General features: G+C 39.7%; 1 protein-coding gene across 1 annotated transcript in view; it reads left to right on the forward strand.

The window, feature by feature from the left end:
- VPS26A (VPS26, retromer complex component A) overlaps window positions 1–27,525 on the forward strand; it is a 52,182-nt gene that overhangs the window by 18,187 nt on the left and 6,470 nt on the right. The window contains exons 3-7 of the mRNA XM_023205050.2: window positions 17,757–17,832; window positions 18,945–19,101; window positions 19,968–20,132; window positions 23,795–23,901; window positions 26,734–26,802. Coding sequence (XP_023060818.1) covers window positions 17,757–17,832; window positions 18,945–19,101; window positions 19,968–20,132; window positions 23,795–23,901; window positions 26,734–26,802 — 574 coding nt within the window. The remainder of the gene's footprint in view (window positions 1–17,756; window positions 17,833–18,944; window positions 19,102–19,967; window positions 20,133–23,794; window positions 23,902–26,733; window positions 26,803–27,525) is intronic.

Below are 27,525 nucleotides of genomic sequence, written 5' to 3' on the forward strand. Positions count from 1 at the left end.
TCTTGCCACACCAATCTAGAATTTTTGAAATGTCCTAGTGTATAAAAAGATCACTGGGCTAGCATTGGAAGATCTAGCCTTAATTTTACTGCTGTCTTGGTAGGTAGCTCTGGACAGTCATTTAATTTCCTGGATTTCACCTGTAAGTTTAGGAGGTTGGACTGGATCATTGGTTTCCAAACTTGGCTTTGCACTGTAGGATGCTCTGCATGAAAATCCTTCATATATTAGATATTATGTTGGATCTTGAGGGTCTGACATCTCTCCCACAGCAAGAATAAATTCCTTTTGTAATATTCCTAAGGTGAGCTTCTGTATGCCTACTTTTTGGAATGTGGGGATTCTGCTGTTCTGTTAACACCATCCACTCTGCTTTTTAGAGATAGTAAAATAAATCGAATCCCTTTCTAAATAAGAGTTCTCTTTAAACATTTTCCACATCACTGTCTTGTTTATCCTAAGTCTTCTCTAAGCTAAATATGCTATTTCCTTTAGTTACTGTTCAAGAAACCTTGGTTTTGAGTCTTTATCACCCAGATTGCTTTCTTTTATTTTTCAAATTAAATTTAATTTTTTTGAGACAGGGTCTTGCTGTGTCACCCAGACTGGAGTGTAGTGACATGATCATGGCTCGTTGTAGCCTTGACGTCTTGAGCTCAGGCAATCCTCTCACCTCAGCCTTCCAAGCAGCTCAGACAACAGGCAAACACCACTATGCTCAGCTAATATTTTATTTTTATAGAGTTGGGGTCTCCCCATGTTTCCCAGGTTAATGTCAAACTTCTGGGCTCAAGTGATCCTCCTGCCTCTGCCTTCCAAAGTGCTGGAATGACAGGCGTGAGTCACGGTGTCCAGCCTCAGATTCTTACATAACCAAATAGAAAACTGGTTTGCATTATCTGTATCTAGCAGTTCCACTCTTAGATACATATTCAAGAAAAATGCAAACATCTGAGCATCAAAAGACACATATAAGAAGTTTGTAGCGGCACTGTTTATAGTAGCCCAAACTGAAAATAACCTAAACATCCCACAGAAGTGGAATAGATAGATTGCGGTATATTTATACAATGAAATCTATTCACCAGTGAGAAGGAACAAAACTATTTCACACAACCTGGATGAATCTTACAATCTGAGTGAAAGGAGCCAGATATTAGAAATGCCTGACGTACTGAATTACTCCATTTATATGAAGTAAGTTCAAAAACAGACAAAACAAATCAGTCATGATAGCAGCCAGGGTAGAGCTTACCTTTGGGGGAGGGAGGACTAATGCTTTGGAAGGGTCACAAGGAAGGCTCCGGTAGTGCTGGTGCTGTTCTGTTTCTTGATCTGAGTTGTAGGCACATGGGTGACTTCATTTTGTAAAATTCCTTGAACTATATACTTACAACTCATGTACTCTTTTTTTATATTTCAATAAAAGGTTTATTCACACGATAAAAGGATACATCACATAGCACTTTTAAGAATTAGTGGGTTGTCTGGGTACAGTGGCTCACGCCTGTAATCTCAGCACTTTGGGAGGCCAAAGTGGGCGGGTCACGAGGTCATAAGTTCGAGACCAGTCTGGCCAACATGATGAAACCCCGTCTCTACTAAAAATACAAAAAGTAGTTGGGCACGGTGGCGTAGACCTGTAGTCCCAGCTACTCGGGAGGCTGAGGCAGGAGAATTGCTTGAACCCAGGAGGCGGAAGTTGCAGTGAGCCGAGATCATACCACCACACTCCAACCTGGGCGTCAGAGTGAGACTCCATCTCAAACAAACAAACAAACAAAGAATTAGTGGGTTGAAGCTGGCACAGTGGCTCATGCCTGTAATCCCAGCACTTTGGTAGGTGAGGTGGGAGGATTGCTTGAGCCTAGGAGACCAGCCTGGGCAACAAAGTGAGACCCTGTCAGGCCGGATGCAGCGGCTCATGCTTGTAATCCCAGCACTTTGGGAAGCGGAGATGGGCAGATCACTTGAGGTCAAGAGTTCGAGACCAGCCTAGCCAACATGATGACACCCCGTCTCTACTAAAAATACAAAAATTAGCTAGGCGTGGTGGCGTGCGCCTATAGTCCCAGCTATTTGGGAGGCTGAAACAGGAGAATCACTTGAACCCGGGAGGCAGAGGTTGCAGTGAGCCGAGATGGCATGCCATTGTACTCCAGCCTGGACTCCATCTCAAACAAACAAAGTGAGACCCTGTCTCAAAAAAACCCCAAAAAACCAAAACCAAAAAAACACACACACAAAAACAAAAAAGAATTAGTGGGTTATAAAATAAAAATATCACAATACTAGTTCCAAAAAGATGATTAAATCACCACTTAAAGAAGAATAATAGGAGGCCAGGCACGGTGGCTCACACTGTAATCCTAACATTTTGGGAGGCCGAGGCGGGCAGATCACGAGGTCAGGAGATCGAGACCATCCTGGCTAACGTGGTGAAACTCCATCTCTACTAAAAATACAAAAAATTAGCCGGGCATGGTGACGGGTGCTTGTAGGCCCAGCTACTCGGGAGGCTGAGGCAGGAGAATGGTGTGAACCTGGGAGGTGGAGCTTGCAGTGAGCCGAGATTGCGCCACTGCACTCCAGCCTGGGCAACAGAGCTAGACTCCATCTCAAAAAAAAAGGAGACTAATAGGAGATAAAAAGATTGAAAAGCTAATCAGAAACTACAAGATGGATGGTCAGGTACAAAAAGCTCCAGCAAACAGGAAGTATATAGGGCAAATGTTTCTCTCAGAGATTTGAATTTGGGGAAACAAAAGCTAGGTGGCAATAGAAAGAAACCTAGGAATGAGTTAAGACAGAGAATATGAAGCCAAAGTAACTTAAGCTTTTAGTAAACAGAAGCTATGATTTAGGAAAAGATCTGCAAAGTAGAGAGTGAGAAAGTTAGTAAAGGGAGGAAGAAAAAGAAGAAAAGGGAAGAAAGCCAAGTCATTAAAAAAAAAAAAAATGAATACTTTTAAGAGCAATTCTAGATTTTCAGAAAAATTGAGCAGAAAGTAGAATTCTATGTACTTCCTTCTTCCTCACCTCAGCCCCACATGGATTCACTGTTACTAATCTTGCATTAGCGTGATACATTTGTTAAAATTGTTGAACCATTATTACATTATTATTAACTAAAGCCCATAGTTTACATTAGGGTTTACTCTGTTGTACATTCTCTGGGTTTTGATAAATGCGTAATGTCATGTATCCATCATTGTGATATCATATAGAATAGTCTAACCACCCTAAAAATTCCCTGTGTTTCATTCACCTAGTCATGCCTCTCTGGCACCTGCGCTACCACCACCATCCACAGTCTCTGGCAACTACTGATCTTTTCACTGTCTGTATAATTTTGTCTTTTCTAGAATGTCATGTTGGAATCATATAGAATGTAGCCTTTTTAGTTTGGTTTATTTCATTTAGCAATATTCTTTTAAGGTTTCTCCATATCTTTGTGACTTGATTGCTCATTTATTTTTAGTGCTAAATCATATTCCATTGTATGGATGTACTAAAGTTTGTTTATCCATTTACCTACTATCTTGGTTGGTTCCAAGTTTTGCTCATTTTTCTATCTAGTTGACTCTTTTTCTCTTATTGATGTGTAGGATTTTTTATATGTTCTTTTTTTTTTTTTTTTTTTTTGAGACGGAGTCTCTCTCTGTGGCCCAGGCTGGAGTGCAGTGGCCGGATCTCAGCTCACTGCAAGCTCTGCCTCCTGGGTTTACGCCATTCTCCTGCCTCAGCCTCCAAGTAGCTGGGACTACAGGCGCCCGCCACCTCGCCCGGCTAGTTTTTTGTATTTTTCGGTAGAGACGGGGTTTCACCATGTTAGCCAGGATGGTCTTGATCTCCTGACCTCGTGATCCACCCGTCTCGGCCTCCCACAGTGCTGGGACTACAGGCTTGAGCCACCGCGCCCGGCCTATATGTTCTTGATAAAGGTCTTTTATATATCTAGTATGGAGTCATTTGTCCATATATGTATTGTAAATATCTTCTACTTTCTGGTTTGACTTTGTAGTCTCTTAATGGTATTTTATGATAAACAGTTCTTAATTTTAATAACAGTAGGTATTTAATGTTTCATTTTGTTTATGCTTTTCATATCTAGGTTAAAAAATCTTTGCCTACCCCTTGGACACAAAGATATTCTCCTGTTTTTTTTTTCTCCTATAAATGTTAATTTAATTTATTTATTTATTTATTTATTTTTGAGACGGAGTTTTGCTCTTATTGCCCAGGATGGAGGGCAGTGTCACAGTCTCGGCTCACTGCAACTTCCACCTGCCGGGTTCAAGCTTTTCTCCTGCCTCAGCCTCCTGAGTAGCTGAGATTACAGGCACCTACCACCACACCTGGCTAATTTTTATATTTTTAGTAGAAACAGGGTTTCACCATATTGGCCAGGCTGCTCACGAACTCATTACCTCAGCTGATCCACCCACCTCGGCTTCCCAAAGTTCGGGGATTACAGGCATGAGCCACCACACCCGGCCTAAATTTTATTTTTATACTTCACATTTAGATCCTTGTTTTGCTTGGAATTGGTTTTCAGTTTGTCTGTGGTGGTGACATAGGAGTCAAGTTTATTTTTCTTCTTCTGTATGGATACTAATGAACCCAGGATATATACTAAAAAAGCCATCCTTTTCCACTGCACTGTCATACCACCTTTGTCATAAATCAGTCTGTGGTGTGAGATAGGTCAAATTTATTTTTCTTCTGTATGGATAGCTAATGAACCCAGGACGTATATTGAAGAAGCCATCCTTTCTCCTGCTGCACTGTAATATACCACCTTCGTCATAAATCAGAGATTGTGTGAACCTATTCAGAACTTTGTTCTGTTGTGTTGGCCTATTTGTGGCATGTACTTTTTTCTTCTCTTTTTTTAAATAGCCTAATTGAATTATAATTCACGTGCCATAAAATTCACCTATTAGAGTGTATAGTTAGTGATTTTTACTATATTTGCAGAGTTGAGCAACCATTATCAAAACGTAATTCCAGAACATTTTCACTACCCCAAAAAGAAATCCCATACTACTAGCAGTCACTATCTGAGAACCACTAATTTACAAATCTCCTTTCTTTCTGTCTGAATTTGTTGATTCTGGACATTTCATATAAATGGTATGTACTGTGTGGCCTTTTGTGTCTGGCTCCTTTTACCTAGCATAATGTGTTCAAGGTTCATCATGTCGTAGTATGTACCCATACTTCATTCTTTTCTATTTTTATTCATTCATTTTCATTCTTTTTTATTTTTCTTCATTCATTCAAGATGGAGTCTCGCTCTGTCTCCCAGGCTGGAGTGCAGTGATGCGATATGGGCTCACTGCAGCCTCTGCCTCCTGGGCTCAATCAGTTCTCTTGCCTCAGCCTTCGGCGTAGCTGGGATTACAGGCACCTGCCACTGTGTCCAGCTAATTTTTGTATTTTTAGTAGAGACGGGGTTTCACCATGTTGACCAGGCTGGTCTCAAACTCCTGACCTTGTGATGTGCCCGCCTTGGCTTCCCAAAGTGCTGGGATTACAGGCGTGAGCCGCTGTGCCTGGTTAACACTTCATTCTTTTTTTAAAAAATTGTGGTCAAATATATATTACATAAAATTTTCCTTGTAACAGTTTTAAAGTATATAATTCAGTGGAATTAATTCCATTGATAATGTTTTGCAACCAAAGCTACTATATTTCCAAAATTTTTTCATCACCTCAAAATAGAAACTTTGTACCCATTAGCAGTAGCTCCCCATCTTCCAGCCCCTGGTAACCTCTGATCTACTGTCCGTTTCTATGAATTTGCCTATTTTAGATATTTTGTATAAGTGATCATATAACATTTGTCCTTTTGTGCCTGACTTATTTCATTTAGCATGTTTTCAGGGTTCATCCATGTTATGGGATGTATGAGAACATCATTTTTTTTGTTTGTTTTTGGTGTCAGATAATATTCTAATATATACGTGTGGTATAAGGATATACCACATTTTGTTTATCTGCTCATCAGTTGAGGACATTTGGGTTGCTACAGTTTGACCATTATGAATAATACTGCTATGAACATTCATGTACAGGTTTTTATGTGAACATATGTTTTAACTTCTGTTTGATCTTAGGAGTAGAATTGCTGGGTCGTATGTTAACTTGCTGTTTAATTTTTAGAAGAACCGCCAAATTTTTCCAAAGCAGTTGCACCCTTTCACATTACCTCCAGCACTATCTGAGGGTTTTGGTTTTTCCATGTTCTTGGCAACACTTAACTAATGTGTCTATTTTTTATTATAGTCATTTTAGTGGATATAAAGTGGTATCTCATTTTGATTTGCAGTTCCCCAAGGAGTAATCATATTGAACATCTTTTCGTGTGCTTATTGCCATATGTCTGTGTTTTTTGGAGAAAAGTCTGTTCAAAGTTTGACTATTTTTTAAATTGGGTTATTTGTCTTTTTATGGTTGAGTTGTAAGAGTTCTTTATGTATTCTGGGTACAAGTCCAGATATGTGTTTTACAAATATTTTCTGCCATTCTGAGTTGTCTTTTCACTTTCTTGGTGTCTTTTGCAGTACAAAAGTTTTTTAAATTTTGATGAAGTCCAATTTATCTATTTTTTTTTCTTTTGTTGCTTGTGCTTTTGGCATTATTTCTGAGAAATCATTGCCTAATCCAAAGGTCATGAAGGTTTGCACCCATGTTTTCTTCTAAGAATTTTTTAATTGTAGCTTTTACATGTCGTTATTTTATCCAAATGAGTTAATACTTGTGTATGGCATGAGGCAACAGTCCAACTTTATTCTTTTTTTTTTTTCTTTTTTTGAAACGGGGTCTCGCTGTGTCGCCCAGGCTGGAGTGCAGTGGCCAGATCTCAGCTCACTGCAAGCTCCGCTTCCCGGGTTTAAGCCATTTTCCTTCCTCAGCCTCCCAAGTAGCTGGGACTACAGGCGCCCGCCACCTCGCCCGGCTAGTTTTTTGTATTTTTCTAATAGAGACGGGGTTTCACCGTGTTAGCCAGGGTGGTCTTGATCTCCTGACCTTGTGATCCACCTGTCTCGGCCTCCCAAAGTGCTAGGATTACAGGCTTGAGCCACCACACCCGGCCCCAACTTTATTCTTTTGCATGTCATTATCCAGTTGTTGCAGCAGTATTTGCTGAAAAGAATATTCCGTCCCCATTGAATTGTCTTGGCATCTCTGTGACTTTTTTTGTTTTGTTTTGTTTTGTTTTGACAGAGTCTTGCTCTGTTGCCAGGCTGGAGTGCAGTGGCACAATGTCTGCTCACTGAAACCTCCACCTCCTGGGTTCAAGTGATTCTTCTGCCTCAGCCCTCCCAAGTAGCTGGGACTACAGTGCATGGTGATGCCCAGCTAATTTTTGTATTTTTAGTAGAGATGAGGTTTCAACATGTTGGCCAGGATGGTCTTGATCTCTTGAACCATTCCTTAAGACAACTGGAAATATTTAAATTATCACAAAATAAATAGGGAAAAATTTTGTTTTTGTTTTTAAGACAGTGTCTCGCCCTGTCGCCCAGGCTAGAGTAAGTGGTATGATCATGGTGTGCTGCAGCCTCAGTCTCTTGGGCTCAAGTAATCCTCCCACCTCCGCCTCCTGAGTAGCTAGGACCACAGGCACATACATGCCACCACACTCAGTTAATTAAAAACACTTTTTTTTGGTAGAGATGAAGTCTCACTATGGTGCCCAGGCTGGTTTCAAATTCTTGGGCTCACGTAATCCTCCTGCCTTGGCCTCCCAAAGTGTTGGGATTACTGATGTGAGCCACCACACCCAGCTGGGAACTTCTTAAACATGATTTACTCAAGTCCTTTTTGTCTTTACTTAGAATATTTACTGCTTTGGTTCATGTCAAGTAACAAATCATCCTTAACCTATTTATGCCTAGTGTTCCATTATTGGAATGCTAAGCTTGTGGGAGTTATTTATATCTTACTGCTCAAGGTCATTACCAAGGTCTGATTTTTCACACATAAAAATTTGCAACCTCCAGCATAAATGGGTTAAGTCTAGCTCTACCAGACAGTGCCCTAAATTTTTTATGCTTTAAGAATATATCTGACCTAGGTTCCCCCTTTTTAAAAATATAGCTTACCTGGCTGGGCGCAGTGACTCACGCCTGTAATCCCAGCACTTTGGGAGGCAGAGGCAGGTGGATCACGAGGTCAGGAGATCAAGACCATCCTGGCTAACACGGTGAAACCTTGTCTCTACTAAAAATACAAAAAATTAGCCGGGCGTGGTGGCAGGTGCCTGTAGTCTCAGCTACTCGGGAGGCTGAGGCAAGGAGAATGGCGTGAACCCGGGAGGCGGAGCTTGCAGTGAGCCGAGATCGCGCCACTGCATTCCAGCCTGGGCGACAGAGCGAGACTCCGTTTCAAAAAATATATATATATATAGCTTACCTTATCTCTGTACCTTCTGAGTAATTTTGAGAGTCTTTTTGACTATGTTTAATTAAGTATTGAGGTATAGTTGTTTTTTTGGAATTGTGAGCATTTTGACTAGCGATTTATCTGGGGATTTTTTTGAGAGGGGTTCATAAGTTACAATTCCTTAACCAGGACATTTTTTTAAAAGGCAAAAAAAACCCTCAAAATATTAAAATTCTTGTTTGTTTACAGTTTTGTTTTCAGGTTTTGATCTTGACTTGCAATTCAAATTTATAATGAAGTACAAAAAGTAAAACTCACTTTGAAGAGAGGACTTTTCTCCTTTAATTTATACAGTTTTGGCTGGGCACAGTGGCTCACTCCTGTAATCCCAGCAGTTTGGGAGGCCAAGGCGGGCGGATCACTTGAGGTCAAGACCAGCCTAGCCAACATGGTGAGACCCCCATCTCTACTAAAAATACAAAAATTAGCCAGGTGTGGTGGTGGACACCAGTAGTCCCAGCTACTGGAGAGGTTGAGGCAGGGGAATCGCTTGAACCTGGGAGGCAGAGTTTGTAGTGAGCTGAGATCGCGCCACTGCATGCATTCCAGCCTGGGCAACAGAGTGAGACTTCGTCTCAAAAAACAAAAACAAAAACAATTTATACAGTTTCCAGATGGCAGCTTTAAGAAGGAATGGTTTTGTTCTTTTTTTAACCTTTTTTGAGAGAGGGTCTTGCTCTGTTACCCAGGCTATAGTGCACAATTTTGGCTCACTGCAACCTCCACCTTCTGGGCTCAAGTGATCTTCCCACCTCAGCTTCCTGAGTACCTTGGACCACAGGCACGTGCCACCATGCCCAGCTAATTTTTATATTTTTTTGTAGAGACAGGGTTTTGCCATTGTGCCCCGGCTGGTCTCGAACTACTGGACTCAAGAGATTCACATGCCTGGGCCTCCCAAAGTGCTGGGATTACAGGCATGAGCCACTGTGCCCAGCCCCTGTATTGTGTTTTCATATGAAAAATTTGTCAAACTGTTTAGGTATTGCTGAGAATATTTTTCTATAAATATGAAATAGGTACTGTCACAACAGGCAGAGAACCTCTTACTGTATCTATTTAAGGTAAAGAGATATTTAGTAATTAAGATAGTTGTTAATTATCCTAAAGTGAGATATTATTTTAGAAGTCAATTTTTACTGTTCTCTGCTTTCATTTATAAGATATTTTTATTTGTTTTTTAGAAATTGAATCTGTGGTAAATAAACTGGCTTGAGGTGCTACTACTGTTGACAAGCCACTTACAGTGAACTCTGCATCTATTCCTTGTTGCAAAAGTGAACACAGGTGTATGTTTAGTCCAAAATTTTAGTAGTTCATAGTTTAGTTCTTTAAGCAAGGAATATTTTTGTGGCATCTTTCATCAGTATGCATATGAACTATGACAGCAGTTGCAAACTAATCTTGGATTTCCACTGGCAGCTAATTTTGGATAATTACAATATCCAGCAACAATAATATACACATAATTTGGTGTCTGATTTAAAATGAATGTATAAATGGTGTGTAGTACATTGATAGTATATGTTTGTCTTAAACAGTGTAGAATAATATAATTCCTTAAATAAATGTTGAAGATAGCATTATTTGAGACATCTCTAGAATATTCTATACTGAGGCATGAGCTTTGAGACTTGTTTGTTGGAGCAGAGAGTATGTTTTGTATGTAGATTTTTTTTTTTTTTTTACATTCAGTTTAAACATATATATAGTCTCAAGTATCTGCACACAAATTACTCATTAATAGCAAAGGGAAGAATAACAACTTTAAATTAGAGAAACTTGGTAGATTACCTTAACCAAGTGACCAAAATTAACATCATCAGTGTTGGGACAAACTGGCATCGTGTGCTTCCTTATATGATGCATTGAAATAGATACAACTACACTTTTGTGGTCTTCTTTCCAAAAGTGTATAAACTGAGTCTAACTGTGATGAAACATCAGACACACCAAATTGAGGTACAGTCTATAAACTGTCCTGTATTTTTAAATCAGGGTCAAGAAGGGTGATGATTGAGGAATGTTCTAGATTAAAAAGGATACCTTTTAAAGAGATATGTAATCCTGGACAGGAGAGGAAAAGACTATAAAGTACATTATTGGAACACATTTTAAAAAATATTATTTTTTGGCCAGGCGCGGTGGCTCACGCCTGTAATCCCAGCACTTTGGGAGGCCGAGGCGGGTGGATCACGAGGTCAGGAGATCGAGACCATCTTGGCTAACACGGTGAAACCCCATCTCTACTAAAAACACAAAAAATTAGCCGGGTGTGGTGGCAGGTGCCTGTAGTCCCAGCGACTCAGGAGGCTGAGGCAGGAGAATGGCGTGAACCTGGGAGGCGGAGCTTGCAGTGAGCCGAGATCTCGCCACTGCGCTCCAGCCTGGGTGACAGAGCGAGACTCCGTCTCAAAAAAAAAAAAAAAAAATTCTTTTTTAAGATGGTATCTCCTGTCGCCCAGCATGGAGTATAGTGGTGTAATAATGGCTCGCTGTAGCCACAAACTACTGAGCTCAATTGATCCTCACACCTCAGCCTCCCAAAGTGCTAGGATTACAGGCATGAGCCACTGTGCCTGACCCTATTGGAACAATTGATAGAATTTGAATATAGACCATGGAATGTTAACTTTCCTGTTGTTTTTTTTTGTTGTTGTTTGTTTGTTTGTTTGAGATGGAGTCTCCCTATGTCGCCCAGGCTGGAGTGCAGTGGCATGATCTCAGCCTACTGCAACCTCTGCCTCCCGAGTTGAAGCGATTCTCTAGCCTTAGCTTCCTGAGTAGCTGGAACAGGCGCGTGCCACCACGCCCTGCTAATTTTTGTATGTTGGCCAGGCTGGTCTCTAACTCCTGACCTCAAGTGATCCACCTGCCTTGACCTCCCAAAGTGCTGGGATTACAGGCGTGAGCTACTGCACCCAGCCCTCATTTTATTTATTTTATTTAGTTTTTATTTGAGACAGTCTTACTCTGTCACCCAGGCTGGAGTGCAGTGGCGCGATCTTTGCTCTCTGCAAACTGTGCCTCCCGGGTTCTAGTGATCCTCCCACCTCAGCCTCCCAATTAACTGGGACTAGAGGCATGCACCATCATATCTGGCTAATTTTTGTAGAAATAGGGTTTCATGTTGGTCAGACTGGTCTCAAACTCCTGACCTGAAATGGTCCGCTCACCTTGGCCTCCCAAAGTGCTGGGATTACAGGCATGGGCCACCGCACCTGGCCCAACTTTCCTGATTTTGATAATTGCACTGTGATTATGTAAGAGAATGTCTTATTTTCTTTTTCTTTCTTTCTTTTTTTTTTTTTTTTTTGAGATGGAGTCCAGCTCTGTCCCCCAGGCTAGAGTGCAGTGGCGCAATCTCAGCTCACTGCAAGCTGCACCTCCTGGGTTTCACGCCATTCTCCTGCCTCAGCCTCCTAAGTAGCTGGGACTACAGGCGCCTACCATCACACCTGGCTAATTTTTTGTATTTTCAGGAGAGACGGGGGTTTCACCATGTTACCTAGGATGGTCTAGATCTCCTGACCTCTTGATCCGCCCACCTCGGCCTCCCAAAGTGCTGGGATTACAGGCGTGAGCCACTGTGCCCGGCAGAGACTGTTTTCTTAGGAAATATATATGAAATGTTTAGGGGTAATGGAGCATCATATCTCCAACTTACTCTTTGTTGTGGAAAAAAGTATATATATGCTTGCCCATGTATATATAGAGGGAAGATGATAAAGCAGATGGGGCAGAATATAAAACTTGTGTTGAATCTGGGTAAAGGTTATGTGGGATTTCCTTGTGCTATTCTTGCAAGTCTTCTGCAAGTTTTTGAATTATAATAAGAAGTTAGAAAAGTATAACTGAATTGGTGTTAAGACTCTTGACATAGGCCGGGCGCGGTGGCTCAAACCTGTAATCCCAGCACTTTGGGAGGCCGAGGTGGGTGGATCACGAGGTCAGGAGATCGAGACCATTCTGGCTAACATGGTGAAACCCCGTCTCTGCTAAAAATACGAAAATTTAGCCGGGCATGGGGGCGGGCACCTGTAGTCCCAGCTACTCCGGAGGCTGAGGCAGGAGAATGGCGTGAACCCAGGAGGCAGAGCTTGCAGTGAGCTGAGATCACACCACTGCACTCCAGCCTGGGCGACAGAGTGAGACTCCATCTCAAAACAACAGAACAAAACAAAACAAAAAAACAAAAAATTAGCTGGGCATGGTGGCTGGTGCCTGTAATCCCAGCTACTCCGGAGGCTGCGGCAGGTCAGTCACTTGAACCGAGGAGGCAAAGATTGCAGTGAGCCGAGATCGCACCAATGTACTCCAGCCTGGGTGACAGGGCGAGACTCCATCTCAAAAAAAAAAAAAAATGATTCTTGACCCAGCTCACCAGCATAGTTGGTTAACTTTTCTGTGCATCCTTGCACAATAGCTTTTAAACCAAAATGCTTAATTATTCCTTCAAATTCTGGGATTCTTCAGATTGCAGAAGAGCCTACAGTAGGCTTGAAAGCAACTGTGTTTTAACATCAATGGGAGATCAAGGAAAATTTCAGAATTTGCAGTTCAGTGGGAAGACTGAACAACTTTGCATTTCTACTTTAATAGTGTGGTTTCATGATGGTTTTTGAAGAACTGTAAATTTAAAAAATATCAGATAAAACCATGTTCAAAGAAAGTCCTTCTTAAAAACTGCTGCCATATAGATTATTTTCAAAAATACAATTTTTTCCTATATACTTTATTGGTACAGATTAGAGGATAGTTCAGATTACTGCTTGGCTTTTGAAATAGCTGAGATTACACTTGTTTTATTATATATGGTTCAAATACAAAATTTTTAATGTTAAGCCTGTTTACTACTTTTCTTTCTTAAATATTTTTCTGACTTTAATAGTATTTTTTGCCTTTTTTTGTGTTAAAGAAGCCTGGGCAACATAGTAAGTATAAAAAAAATTAGCCAGGCATGGTGGCATGTGCCTGTAGTTTCAGCTGTTTGGGAGGCTGAGATGGGAGAATCACTTGTCTGGGAGATTGAGGCTGCAGTGAGTCATGATGGTGCCACTGCACAAGACCTGCCTACAAAAAATAAAACAAAACAAAAACTTAAAAACCAGAGAAGAAAACAGTTACCCGTAATCAATATTCATTCCAGAAGTAACTGCTGTTAAGAGTATTTTCTTGGGCCGGGCATGGTGGCTCACGCCTGTAATCCCAGCACTTTGGGAGGCTGAGGCAGGCGGATCACGAGGTCAGGAGATCGAGACCATCCTGGCTAACATGGTGAAACCCCATCTCTACTAAAAATACAAAAAATTAGCCGGGCATTGTGGTGGGCGCCTGTAGTCCCAGCTGCTCGGGAGGCTGAGGCAGGAGAATGGCGTGAACCCGGGAAGCGGAGAGGCGGAGCTTGCAGTGAGCCGAGATTGCACCACTGCACTCCAGCCTGTGCGACAGAGCGAGACTCTGTATCCAAAGAAAAAAAACTATTTTCTTTCTGTAGTTTCAAAAATATGATCGGCATACACTTATATACAATTTAACCATGCTTTGTTCACATAACACGTCATGCACATCTTCCCACGTCATTAAAAATTCTTTATCATTGTTTTTAAACTTTTAACAATATTCCATCATATGGTGTATCACAATTTGCTTTTTTCTGAGTTATTTTGAAGGCAAGTAACTAACTTATATTAGTTGTAAGATAGGGAAGATACAGAAGATGAATATTTTAATCTATGCAGTTTACAAACAGAAGTAATTGGACCTCTTTTTCTTGGTCCTTAATTTCTATTATCTTTTGAGAAACATTATTTTAAGAAAAGCTTTTAAAAGTTACATTACCAGCATTCGTTATAGTAAAGAATAAACGGCTGGGCACGGTGGCTCATGCCTGTGATCCCAGCACTTTGGGAGGCTGAGGCGGGCGGATCACAAGGTCAGGAGATCGAGACCATCCTGGCTAACACGGTGAAACCCCGTCTCTACTAAAAATACAAAAAATTACCCATGCGTGGTGGCGGGCGCCTGTAGTCCCAGCTACTTGGGAGGCTGAGGCAGGAGAATGGTGTGAACCCAGAAGGTGGAGCTTGCAGTGAGCCGAGATTGTGCCACTGCACTCCAGCCTGGGCGAAGAGTGATACTCCGTCTCAAAATACTACTACTACTACTACTACTACTAATAATAATAATAATAAGCCTGGAAGTATGCTTTTTCGTATGAAAAAGGATCCTACCTGATTCTTAAATGTTAAGTTGTGGGTTTTTTTGGGAGATAGAGTCTTTTTTTGTTGTTGTTGTTGTTGTGAGACGGAGTCTTGCTCTGTTGCCCGGGCTGGAGTGCAGTGGCCGGATCTCAGCTCACTGCAAGTTCCGCCTCCCGGGTTTACGCCATTCTCCTGCCTCAGCCTCCGGAGTAGCTGGGACTACAGGCGCCCGCCACCTCGCCCGGCTAGTTTTTTGTATTTTTAGTAGAGACGGGGTTTCACCGTGTTAGCCAGGATGGTCTCGATCTCCTGACCTCGTGATCCGCCCGTCTCGGCCTCCCAAAGTGCTGGGATTACAGGCTTGAGCCACCGCGCCCGGCCTGGGAGATAGAGTCTTGCTCTGTTGCCCAGGCTGGAGTGCAGTGGCTCACTGCAACCTCCGCCTTCCGGGTTCAAGTGATTCTGCTGCCTCAGCCTCACAAGTAGCTGGGATTACAGGCATGTGCCACCATGCCCAGCTAATTTTTGTATTTTTAGTAGAGATGGGGTTTCACCCTATTGGCCAGGCTGGTCTGGAACTCCTGACCTCAAGTGATCCACTGTCCTTGGCCTCCCAAAGTGCTAAGATTACAGGCATGAGCCACAGTGCCTGGCCTTTTTTTTTTCTTTTTTTGTTTGAGACAAGGTCTCGCCCTGTTGTCCAGGCTGGAGTGCAGTGGTGCAATCTTAGCTCATTGCACCTTTGATCTCCTAGGGTCAAGCACTCCTCCTGCCACAGCCTCCCTAGTACCTGGGACTACAGGCACATGTGCCCCAATGCCCAGCTAATTTTTTTTTTTTTTTTTAATTTTTAGTAGAGACGGAGTCTCACTATATTGTCCAAGCTCATCTCGAACTCCTGACCTTAAGCAGTCTTGCTGCCTCTGCCTCCCAAAGTGCTGAAATTATAGGCATGAGCCACCACACCTAGCTTGGAATTTTATTGCTAACATACATAGTTTACAAATATCTTTCTCAAATTGAAAAGTTATAAATTTGGCTCGGTATGGTCGCATGAAGCAGGATTGCTTGAGGCCAGGTGTTTGAGACCAGCCTGGGCAATATCTTGAGACTCCACCTGATTCTCTACTTTTTCTTTCCTTTTTCTGATTTCTTTGTTCTTTGAGGGTAAGATTATATTACCAGACTACATACACTTTTCAGTAGTAGCCAGCACAGGGCTAGGTACATTCAATGAGCAAGTGAATACATGAATATACAAAACACAACCAGAACCTTAGAAAATGAGAACCGGGTAGGACTGTAAACATATGCAGAGAAACACCCATCATAGGGGCAGGCTGGCTTCAAGTCTAGACCCTGGTCATCTCACAGTGAACTAATGGTACTTAAACGGAGCCCTGACTCCCACGCCAAGCAATGTGAAATTGTATCCTTGACTGTCTCAGGTAATATTTAGAGAAGAAGAGTGTTATCAAGAAAGACAATTGAGAAACAACCTATATGACCATATAGGGGATTCAGCAGGTAAATGGGGTATAGCCAAACAGGAGAATTCTTTGTAGATCTGGCCGGGTGTGGTGGTTCATGCCTGTAATCCCAGCACTTTGGGAGGCCCAGGTGGGTGGGTCACCTGAGGTCAGGAGTTTGACACCAGCCTAACCAACATAATGAAACCCTATCTCTACTAAAAATACAAAATTAGCTGGGCATGGTGGCACATGCCTGTAATCCCAGCTACTTGGGAGGCTGAGGCAGGAGAATCGCTTGAACTTGGGATAGGAGGTTGCAGTGAGCCAAGATCGTGCCACTGCACTCTAGCCTGGGCAACAAGAGCAAAACTGTCTAAAACAAACAAACAAAAAGAATTCTGTGTAGATCTTAAAGATGAGTTTGCGGCCAGCACAGTGGCACGCGGCTGTAAGCCCAGCACTTTGGGAGTCCAACGTGGCAGAACTGCTTGAGGCCAGGAGTTTGAGACCAGCGTGGGCAATATAGTGAGACCTCAACTTTACAAAAAAAATTTTTTTAATTAGCCTGCATAGTTATGCATCCCTATAGTCCCAGCTGTTTGGAGGCTGAGGCAGGAGGATCACTTAACCCTAGGGATTCAAAGCTGTAGTGAGCAATAATCATGCCACTGTCCTCCAGCCTGGGTGACAGAGTGAGACTCTATCTCTTAAAATATGTGTGTGTGTGTGTATTTAAGATTTCCACTTGGCAGATATATGAGTTTAGGGATTTTGAGATTATATACTTTACTCCAAAAGTATGTAAGATAATGGCCAGGTGCAGTAGCTTATGCCTGTTTTCTAGCACTTTGGGAGGCTGAGGAAGGAGGATCATTTGAGCCCAAGAGGTTGAGGCTGCAGTAAGCTAAGATTGTGCCACTGCACTCCAGCTTAAGCAACAGAGTCCTTTCTGGGGTGGGGGGCAGGAAAGTATGTAAGATGAATCATACTTGAATTTAAATCTTTAGGCATTCTGTTTTTATGGTGGGTAGGAGACTCAGGACAAAAGGCACTGCTTTTAAGGTCAGGAATTATAATAATATACTGGTTACAGAAAACTGGAAGTGATACATCAATTACAATAAGTATGAAGCTATGATTTGACCCACAAATTTCTGAGCATTGTCCATAATATAGTCCTAGTTGTGTGGATGTTAGTCTTGCTTGATTTAAACGTCCTGGAATTGCATCTGTTTTTAGGTCAGTTCTTGAAATTAGTAATTATCTCACATTAATATGCTTTTATTAGTCATAGAATTATTTAACTGTTTGATCAGAAAACAAGTATGAATAGTTGAAGGCTGTTCCTTTCTTTGAGTCTTTTTATAGTTCTCCAGCTATTAAGGATTCCTTCTTAACAAAGCAGACTTTGTGTTGATGTAAGTAAGAGGTTCACCCATGATTGTGTATAAATAAATTACACCTTCTCTGGTGGTATAACATCATCCTGATTTAGGTATGTGGTGGTGTCTCAAACTTCAAAAATGAATACCTGAAATATTTATATATTGCATTCATCTGAAAGGAAGCTACTACTAGGCCCACTCAAAGGATTGTTAACATCTCTTATAATTTCATGTTTTGGCAGGTAAACCTAGCCTTTAAGCAACCTGGAAAGAGGCTAGAGCACCAAGGAATTAGAATTGAATTTGTAGGTCAAATTGGTGAGTTTTAAAATAGTATTACTTCTTTTTCTTTGATAACTGAATTTGAAGAGGGTTGGATTTTGCACTGAAATAATTGAATTAGAGCTTAGCTTTGTAGAAGGAAGGAATTGATTTTGCATAATAAAAGAGAGGACTGACTTTATAACTATATTAAATTGTGTTTCTTTGACTTGTATGAAATAATATTTATCATTTCATGATATATATGAAACTACCGGCCTTGAAAAATAATTCAAGTAAATTAGTTGACCTACTGAAATTTTTGTCTGCCTACATTTTTCACCATCCTTATAATTAGCAGCCTCACCTTCATTCTTCATCTTCTAATTACCCATGCCATTTGTCTTCCTGATCTAGTGTGTGCCTGTAGCCAGACTCACCTGTGTCAACACAAAATTCCATGTCAGAAGGAAAGGTGTAGTTTCTTCTTGACTTAGATCAACTTATGTACATTTCCATAAATTATTTCAGATACATGCTTTATTTACTAGGGAGTTAAACTGTATATACATCTTTCTATACTGCAGATTCACAAGAGAAAAGAAAATATGTCTTTATAATACTGTCTACATAACTAGGCTTAAAATTTAGCTAAGTTTCACTGTACATTTTTAAAGTATCAGAATTGGAATGGGTAGATATTTGTTTATATATCTATTCTGACTGAGAGTGTACTTATATGTCTATTCTGACTGAGAGGCAAGTTGTAGTAATTGATAGTTAGTTTTAGTCTTTTTGTGTTTTGTAATTTTATGAAAGCAGTATATTTGCCTAACTAAAGCAAAACAGAATTTTTTCCTTGTCTGGGGGAAGTTCAAATAATTGCTGGTAATGTGTCAAATGGCTTCATATTGGGAGAGCCCCAACTACATCAAAGGAATGAACTCATTTTTAATAGAAATTTTCATTGTGCTATGCCACTTGACAAAATCTTTTATGCCTACATGAAGTATAATTATAAAAAGGATAATGGAATTCAGAGCATAGGTCTAGTTTATTGGAGATAAACTTAATAATTCTTTTGGTAAAAATTGCGTTTGAAGTAAGCATTTGGGTTTTATTGAAATGGTTATTAAATAATTGGTCTTTCTGCCTTTTAAAATTTTTAGAGCTTTTCAATGACAAGAGTAATACTCATGAATTTGTAAACCTAGTGAAAGAACTAGCCTTACCTGGAGAACTGACTCAGAGCAGAAGTTATGATTTTGAATTTATGCAAGTTGAAAAGCCATATGAATCTTACATCGGTGCCAATGTCCGCTTGAGGTATGAATGTGTATTATAAACTGTAAACAGAATCAAAACCAGAAAGTAGTAACTATTGTTGATACCTTATTTGAACCTCTAATTATAATTCTAGATTGGAAGATTTAAGATTTTTTAAAATTCTGTCACATACTTTGGCTAATGCTGATTTGAGGTAATAGAGCGTTCTAACATTATAGAGTTAGACAACATTGCTATGAGACATTTCAGTTATACACTTCCCTGGTATGAATTGTCCCTTATGTACTTCATTTGTCATGTAAACTGAATTGCCTTCTAAAACCACTAGTTTCCCAGAAAATCTCATTTAGTATATGGTTCAGAAGTAATCTGGAGTACCAGAGAGGCTCTGATACATCTAAAATGACACAAATAGTGGATGGCAGAACAGGAGTAGGAACCTAGTTTTCTAACCTCTCAATTCAGTGTCCTTTCCCTTCACTGAGTCTGTATGCAGGAAGCCAGGGATGCCTCAGAGTCCAGGGCATTTGAGGATATTAATCTGAATGCATCAGGTCCGAGATCCTGCTTTCTCTGTTTAACTTGGCATTATCTATCTGGAACTGGGTTTGACAACCCAAATTTCAAATAGCAGTTCCTTAAAGAAGTGATCTGGAGAGGTTTCCTCAAGTAGGCTTGACGACAGCCCTCCAAACTCATCTGTAAAGTATTTACACTATTCTTAAAATTGAACTTTGTATTTTTTTTTTCATGTTAGGGGCATTAAAGAAAATTGGAACTCCTTTGTGAAGTAGTGAAGTAAGTTGATCCCAAAGGAGGTCCAGCAAGGAGAAGGCTTAGTTGCGGTTTAAAACATGAAAATTTATTATAGGTGATTTAACTCATCCTCTCTTTTAACTTTGTAGGTATTTTCTTAAAGTGACAATAGTGAGAAGACTGACAGATTTGGTAAAAGAATATGATCTTATTGTTCACCAGCTTGCCACCTATCCTGATGTTAACAACTCTATTAAGATGGAAGTGGGCATTGAAGATTGTCTACATATAGAATTTGAATATAATAAATCAAAGTAAGAACCTTTCTCAGATAAGTTGTTCAGGGAAAATTCAAAAATTAGCTTTTCAGGTCTTTGTCAATCGGTCAAAGTAAGGATAGAATTGACTGATGTTAACAGATCAACAGGAGCTCTGAGCTAAAATAAATTTTAGGAGTTTGGTCTGGCTTCCACCCAGTAAAGGTGTCTTTTATGTTCTATTGCTGATGAATCTCTGCTTGGCCACTTTGTGTAGAGGATGTCACAATCTCAGAAGGCAGCCAATCCTTCTGAGGATACAGTTTATCTTACTGGCTTGACATTACCCCATCCTGGCCATCTCTTTTCACATATTTGCACCTTTACCACTTAATCACTGTTAATGTCCACTTGTATATCATTCCATGGGGGGAGGGGGAAGGTATATATGTTTATATATGTTGTATTTTTACAAAACTGGCTCATACTTTAATGCCTTTTTAAACTTTATTAAGGGAAATTTCAAGCATATACTAAAATATTTGAACGGTATACTGAATAATATAATCAATCCTCATGTATCCATTGCCCAGCTCCAACAGTTACCAACACACAATAAGGTTTATCTGTATTCAGCTCTCATACTCCCCATGGGTTATAGTGAAGCAAATTCCAGACATTTAACCCATAAAATTTTATATCATTTTATCAATTAAATTATATATCTGGAATTTGCTTCACTATAAATGGGAAGTTGTATTATTTTATACATGGACTAAGATATTCTCAGAAACATTACTTATATGAACAAAAGATTGCCATTTAAATGCCCACTGGTATTATAACAGTTAAATAAATTATGGTCCAGCCATACTGTGGAATGCTAAAGAAGGGTTAAAAAGATTGAGGCCAGGTGCAGTGGCTCATGCCTGTAATCCCAGCACTTTGGGAGGCCAAGGTGGGCGGATCATCTGAGGTCAAGAGTTTGAGACCAGCCTGGCCAACATGGAGAAACCCCGTCTCTACTGAAAATACAAAAAGTAGATGGGCGTCATGGCACACGCCTATAATCCCAGCTACTCGGGAGGCTGAGGGAGGAGAATTGCTTGAACCTGTGAGGCAGAGGTTGCAGTGTGCTGAGATAGCGTGACTACGCTCCAGCCTGTGTGACAGAGCGAGACTCCCTCTCAAAAAAAAAAAAAAAAAGGTTGAGACATAATGTATTTAGTTATCCAGAAGCGTGTCCATGATATATTATTAAGTGAAAAAGTTAGCCATAAAAACAGCATGTGTAATACTATTTCATTTCTGTAAAATACTCATGTATTTTGATATAAATAGGAAAGAGTCTGCAATGATATTCTGTTGTTAACAGTGGTTATCTGTAAAGGATGAAATTATGTATTGACTTTACATATCTCTTATTTAAATGTTATATGACAAGCTTGTTTTCTGTGTCTATTCAGAAAAAGTTTTAAAAAGTTATATATCATTCTAAATATAACTACAGTACTCTTATATCTAAAAATATTAGTAATTCCTTAATATCTTCATACACCCAGGCAGTTTTCACATTTCCCTAATTGGCTTACAGATATCTTTCTTTTTTCACATGCTTTGTTCAAATCAATATCTAAACAAGGGCCACACATTGTGTTTGGTTGTTTGAGCCTTAAATTTTTTAATTTATAGGTTTCCCTTCTGTTTTTTTTAATTAAAGTTTGTTTGTTGAAGTAATGGATGTACCCTGTATTATCCCCCTCCTACCCCAGTCTTTTGTTACTTTATTTTTATTGGTTGTCACTCCCAGGTTTATATCACTGAAAGTGTAATATGTATGGCCTTCAGAATCTTAAAATTATATTGTTGATGAAATTATCAAATAGTTTAGGACCTGAAACTTACCACTGAAGCTTGCCTTCAGACTGACATAATTTTACACACACACACACACACACACACCACACACACACACAGAGAGTTGTTTGTTTGAGTTTTGCTCTGTTGCCCAGGCTGGACTGCAATGGCGTGATCTCGATTCACTGCATCCTCTGCCTCCTGGTTCCAAGGGATTCTCCTGCCTCAGCCTCCTGAGTAGCTGGGATTACAGGTGTCCGCCACCATGCCTGGCTAATTTTTGTATTTTTAGTAGAGACGGGGTTTCACCATGTCGGTCAGGCTGGTCTCAAATTCCTGGCCTCGTGATCCACCCACCTCGACCTCCCAAAGTGCTGGGATTATAGGCGTGAGCCACTGCACCCAGCATATTTTATTTTATTTTTTTAGAGTCGGAATCTCTGTCGTCCAGTCTAGAGTGCAGTGGCATGATCTCAGCTCACTGCAACTTCTACCTCCTGAGTTCAAGCGATTCTCCTGCCTCAGCCTCCCGAGTAGCTGGGATGACAGGCATGTGCCACCACACCCGGCTAATTTTTGTAGTTTTAGTAGAGATGGGGTTTCACCATGTTGGCCAGGCTGGGTTTGAACTCCCGACCTCAGGTGATCTGCCCACCTTGGCCTCCCAAAGTGCTGGGATTACAGGCGTGCCCGGCCTGACATAATTATATTAATCAACTCTTCAGATACAATTTTGAGAGCCAAACCTGGGAGGAGGCTAAAAAGTCCTCTGGATATTATAGGGATTCCTGAGTTTATTACCGCATCATTACAAGGTATGTGGGAGCGACCTTTGGTTATTAGATATAACAAAAGCAGACTCAACCCATGTAGGTAGTCTCTTTTACTTTGTCTTTGTGGGCAGATGATTTATGTTAGCTGCACTCTTGTAGAACTTGAGTAATAATGACACCAAACTCTGTGTCTTTTAATGTTGAAAATATCTTCATATGCCAAATATTTCAAGCATTTTTGTGTGTGTGTTTGTTTTGAGAAAGAGTCTGGCTCTGTCACCCAGGCTGGACTTTAGTGGCATAATCATGGGTCACTGCAGCCACAATCTCCCAGGCTCAAATTATCATCTCACCTCAGCCTCCTGGGTACCTTGGATCACAGGCATGTGCCACTAATTTTGCACCACCCAGCTCATTTTTAGAAGAGATTACATCTCACTATGTTGCCTAGACTGGTCTCAAACTCCTGGGTTCAAGAGGCCCAAAGTGCTGGGATTACAGGTATGAGCCACTGAGCCCAGCCGGAACGGTTACCCAGGGTAATTATTCTCTCTGAGGTAGTAAAAGTTTGATTCCTTATTTGCATAGTGAAACGATGAATACTTTTTTCAAAAAAAGAACACTAAACAATATGAATAATCAGAAAGGTTTTTTTTTTTTTTTTTTTTCTGGTGAGCCAAAGTTTTATTTATTCATTTGAAGTATTCTCTGATGACATACTGGGGTTTCCCCTGTCTGTCAGTTTTATAGAGGCTTACACATTCGCCAGTTTCTTGTCATCAACTGGGGTTCAGCACAAAGGGCCTCCACCAACTTAACATACATGGGCCCATCACAATTTAGATGCAAGCACACAAAAATGAGCTTTGTGCCTGTCTAAGGCTTTGGCAGCTTTGCAAACTCCACATGCTAGGCCATCATGGATGAGGGTGGTCTTTAGCACCTCTTGTAAAGCCACTGTGCCCAGCCTCAAAATGGTATTCTTAAATAATTATACTAAAAATGTCTATCAAAGTCTTTTAGGACATAGTTCACTCTTTTTGCTTGTTTTTAAACTGATATTTAGTGAGATATGTTCTTCCCCAATAGGTATCATTTAAAGGATGTGATTGTTGGAAAAATTTACTTCTTATTAGTAAGAATAAAAATACAACATATGGAGTTACAGCTGATCAAAAAAGAGATCACAGGAATTGGTAAGTTGAAAAGAGTATGTAAATTAAAATTATTTTAGTTGACATTTTAAAAATCTTAAGATATTGTTTAAACATAATTAATTTGATATCCACATTGAGTACTAATTTTGCTAGTTAATATTACTGGCAGTAAATTATTTAATGCTTTTTTTAAATTAATTTTTGATGTCCGGAATTTATTTTTTATAAAAAGTTAATTTTTGAATAGGTAATAAATTCCCATGGTTCAAAAATAAAATGTAAAAGAGTATACAGTAAAAAGTATCTTATTTCTGTACTCTAGCTACTCATAGGTAATATGTTTATTATAAGTTTAAAAATCCTCAGTGGAGCAGGTCAAAACTCCTGTGCTGATCAGTAGTGGGATTGTGCCTGTGAATAACCACTGCACTTCAGCCTAGGCAATAGAGTGAGACCATTCCAAAAAAGAACAAAAACCAAAACTTTTCAATTAGTTATTATGTATACAGGCAAGTACCTATGTATAACACAAACCCTTTTTTACTTAAATGGTGGTGTATAATGCATACTTTGCTCTGCCACTTAGTAGTGCATCTTAGAGAACTTTCCATACCAATGTGTAGAATACTTTATTTTTTTAATAGTTTTCCGTTTTATTGATGCACTAGAATTGAACCAGTCTGCTGTTTGTGGACATACAGGTTGTTTCCAGTCTTTTGCTATTACAAATAATGTCATTTTGCACGTGTGCAGACATGTGTGCAAGATAAAATCTTAGAAGTGGAATTCACAGGCTAAACAGTATATTTATTTATAATTCTTCCACCCTTTTTGTGGCAAACAGGGTCTCACTATGTTGCCAAGGCTGGTCTCAAACTCCTAGGCTCAAACTGTCCTCCTACCTCTGCCTCCCAAAGTGTTAAATGATTACAGGCAAAGCCATTGCACCTGGCCATTTATAATTTTGATGCATGTTATCAGTAAGTCTTCTTTAGGGATTATACCAGTTTGCTATCAGCAGTGAATGTAGTAGAGTGCCTCTTTTTCCCCCATATTCTCATGAGCACAATGCTGTAAAAACTTTTAGCCAGTTTGATGGGTAAGGAGGGAGATACTACTCCATTGTAGTTTTGGGATTTTTCTTATGGATTCTTTTTCCCCCACTGCTTTATTGGGGTATACTTGGCAAATAAAAATTTTATATATTCAAGGTGTATGATGGAATGTTTACATTTGAAATTATTATTACAGTCAAGCTAATTAATATATTCCATTGTAGTTTTAATTTTCAGTTTTCTTATTGAGGATGAACATCTCTTCATATGAATAAAAACAATTTTTATTTTCTGTAAGCCATTCATATTCTTTGCCCCATTATCTATTGGATTATTATATTCTTTTTTTTACTTATTTGTAGAAACTATGTATTAGAGAAATCAATCCCCCTCCACCCTTCTTTTTGAGACAGGGTCTCACACTGTCGCCCAGGCTGGAGTGCAGTGATACAGTTACAGCTCACTGCAGCCTTGAACTCCTAGACTTGAGCAGTCCTCCAACCTCAGCATTGTGGGTAGCTTGGACCACAGGCACATGCCACCACACCCAGCTAATTTTTTATTTTTTGTAGAGACAAGGTGTCACTATGTTGCCCAGGCTAGTTTCAGACTCCTGGACTCAGCGATCCTCCTGCCTCAGCATCCCAAATTGCTGGGTTTACAGGTGTGAGCCATTGTGCCCTGAATTCCTTTTTCTAATATTAAGGGTAGCAAAAATTTCCCTTGCTTGTCTTGTTTGTGGTGGTTTATGCCATATAGAAGTTATTGATGTTTATGTAGTCAGATTTATCAGTTTTTCATTTTATGGCCTCTGGGTTTTATGCCATGGTTAGAAAGGTCTTTTTCACATTGAAGTTCTAAAAATAATTTTCTGTGCTTGATTCTACTGAAGTAATACATTGTGGTTTAGGGATTTTGTTTCATTTTAAAATTTTTAATTCATTTGAAATGTGTTGTGATGTAAGAGGTGAGGTACGTATTACCTTTACGTTTTTCCAGATGGCTGACCAGTTGTCCCGATAGCATTTATTGGTTCATCCCTGCTTTTTAATTTTAATATATAAACTTACTTTGTCCTTTAACATTGTTGGTTTTTTTGCTGAAAATAATTTTAGGCAACACTTGATAAGAATTTATAGCCAGTATTCATAATTTAAAACATCTGTGGATTTATTAATATTATTTTATTTTTAAATAAAATTCTTACCCAAGGCATGATCTGAAGAGGTCCTGAGAACATGTACCCCCATATGTGATTTCTTAATCTCCATGTTTCTACTTGCTAGTAAATTTAAGTGATTTTAAAATCACTTCAAATTCTCCTTTGTTGTTTAAAAAGAAATTGTTGGCCAGGTGCAGTCGCTCACCTGTAATCCCACTACTTTGGGAGGCTGAGGCGGGCAGATCACTTGAACCCAAAGAATTCGAGACCAGCCTGGGCATCATGGTGAAACCCCATCTCTATCCCAAAAAATGCAAAAATTAGCCGGGCATGATAGTGCACGCTTGTAGTTCAGGAGTTTGAGACGAGCCTGGGCAATATATTGAGAACCCTACAACAATTGAAAAAAAAAAACCAGGCATGATGGTACACACCTGTAATCTCAGCTACTTGGGAGGCTGAGGCAGAAGGATTGCTTAAGCCCAGGAAGTTGAGGCTGTGGCGAGCCATGATTGCACCACTGCACTCTAGCTTGGGTGACACAGTGAGACACCATCTCTTAAAAGAATAATGTAGTGGAAAAATAAGAAGGCATAAGGCTAGTAATTATATTCTGGAATATTTAAATTAATATTGTTTACATTATTGCACTAGGACCCAGTACCACAACAGAAACAGAAACAATCGCCAAATATGAAATAATGGATGGTGCACCAGTAAAAGGTAACACACTTTTCAGTTACTTCTTTTATGTAGTGCAAACAGCAGTGTTCATGGCAGTTTTGTGTTTATTTAGTGTGAAAGTATCTTTGAATTCTTAAAACCATTCTTATAATGATGGCTTTTAAGGTCATCTTTGTATAGCTTCAAAGAAGACTGTAATTATACTTCCTAGTCTGAAATAAGGTTTGATTTTTCAGTTTCAATTTAGGATTTAGTAGAGATAGTTATATGTATCTATTCTCTAGTTTTGAATTTGTAATATTTTCATTGTCTTTTATTATACAATAATTCATCTTTGTAAATCTTTTTTTCTCCTGCTGACCACAAAATGGAATATGGCTGACCTTTAATTCCTGTGGGTTTTTGGAGTCATTATAGCCCTCAAGAAAATAAGCAGTTCCATTACTAGATAATCTTCAGTATCTGAGACAATGAAGCCAGTATTTATTATTTTAAATTTATGTCTGGGTTTTCTTCACTGTTTGTACTTACATCACAAAGTCAGTACCATTTATTAAGTGCCAAGTGTAGATGAGGCAATGTAGTGTCAGGTGCTCTAAAACTCTTTGAGCTAGGTGGTTGGGTCCCTTATATGTGTACTCTTGTATTATGCAACATTACTTTGTAAAATTCCAGCAGGCAACAGTTTTTATGTAAAATGGTGAGTTTTATATCTTTCAGCAAATTGGTATGCATGAGAAAATTATTACGTAAAAAATATTC

The sequence above is a fragment of the Piliocolobus tephrosceles genome, chromosome 9 (assembly GCF_002776525.5).
Source record: "Piliocolobus tephrosceles isolate RC106 chromosome 9, ASM277652v3, whole genome shotgun sequence".
Classification (NCBI taxonomy): domain Eukaryota; kingdom Metazoa; phylum Chordata; class Mammalia; order Primates; family Cercopithecidae; genus Piliocolobus; species Piliocolobus tephrosceles.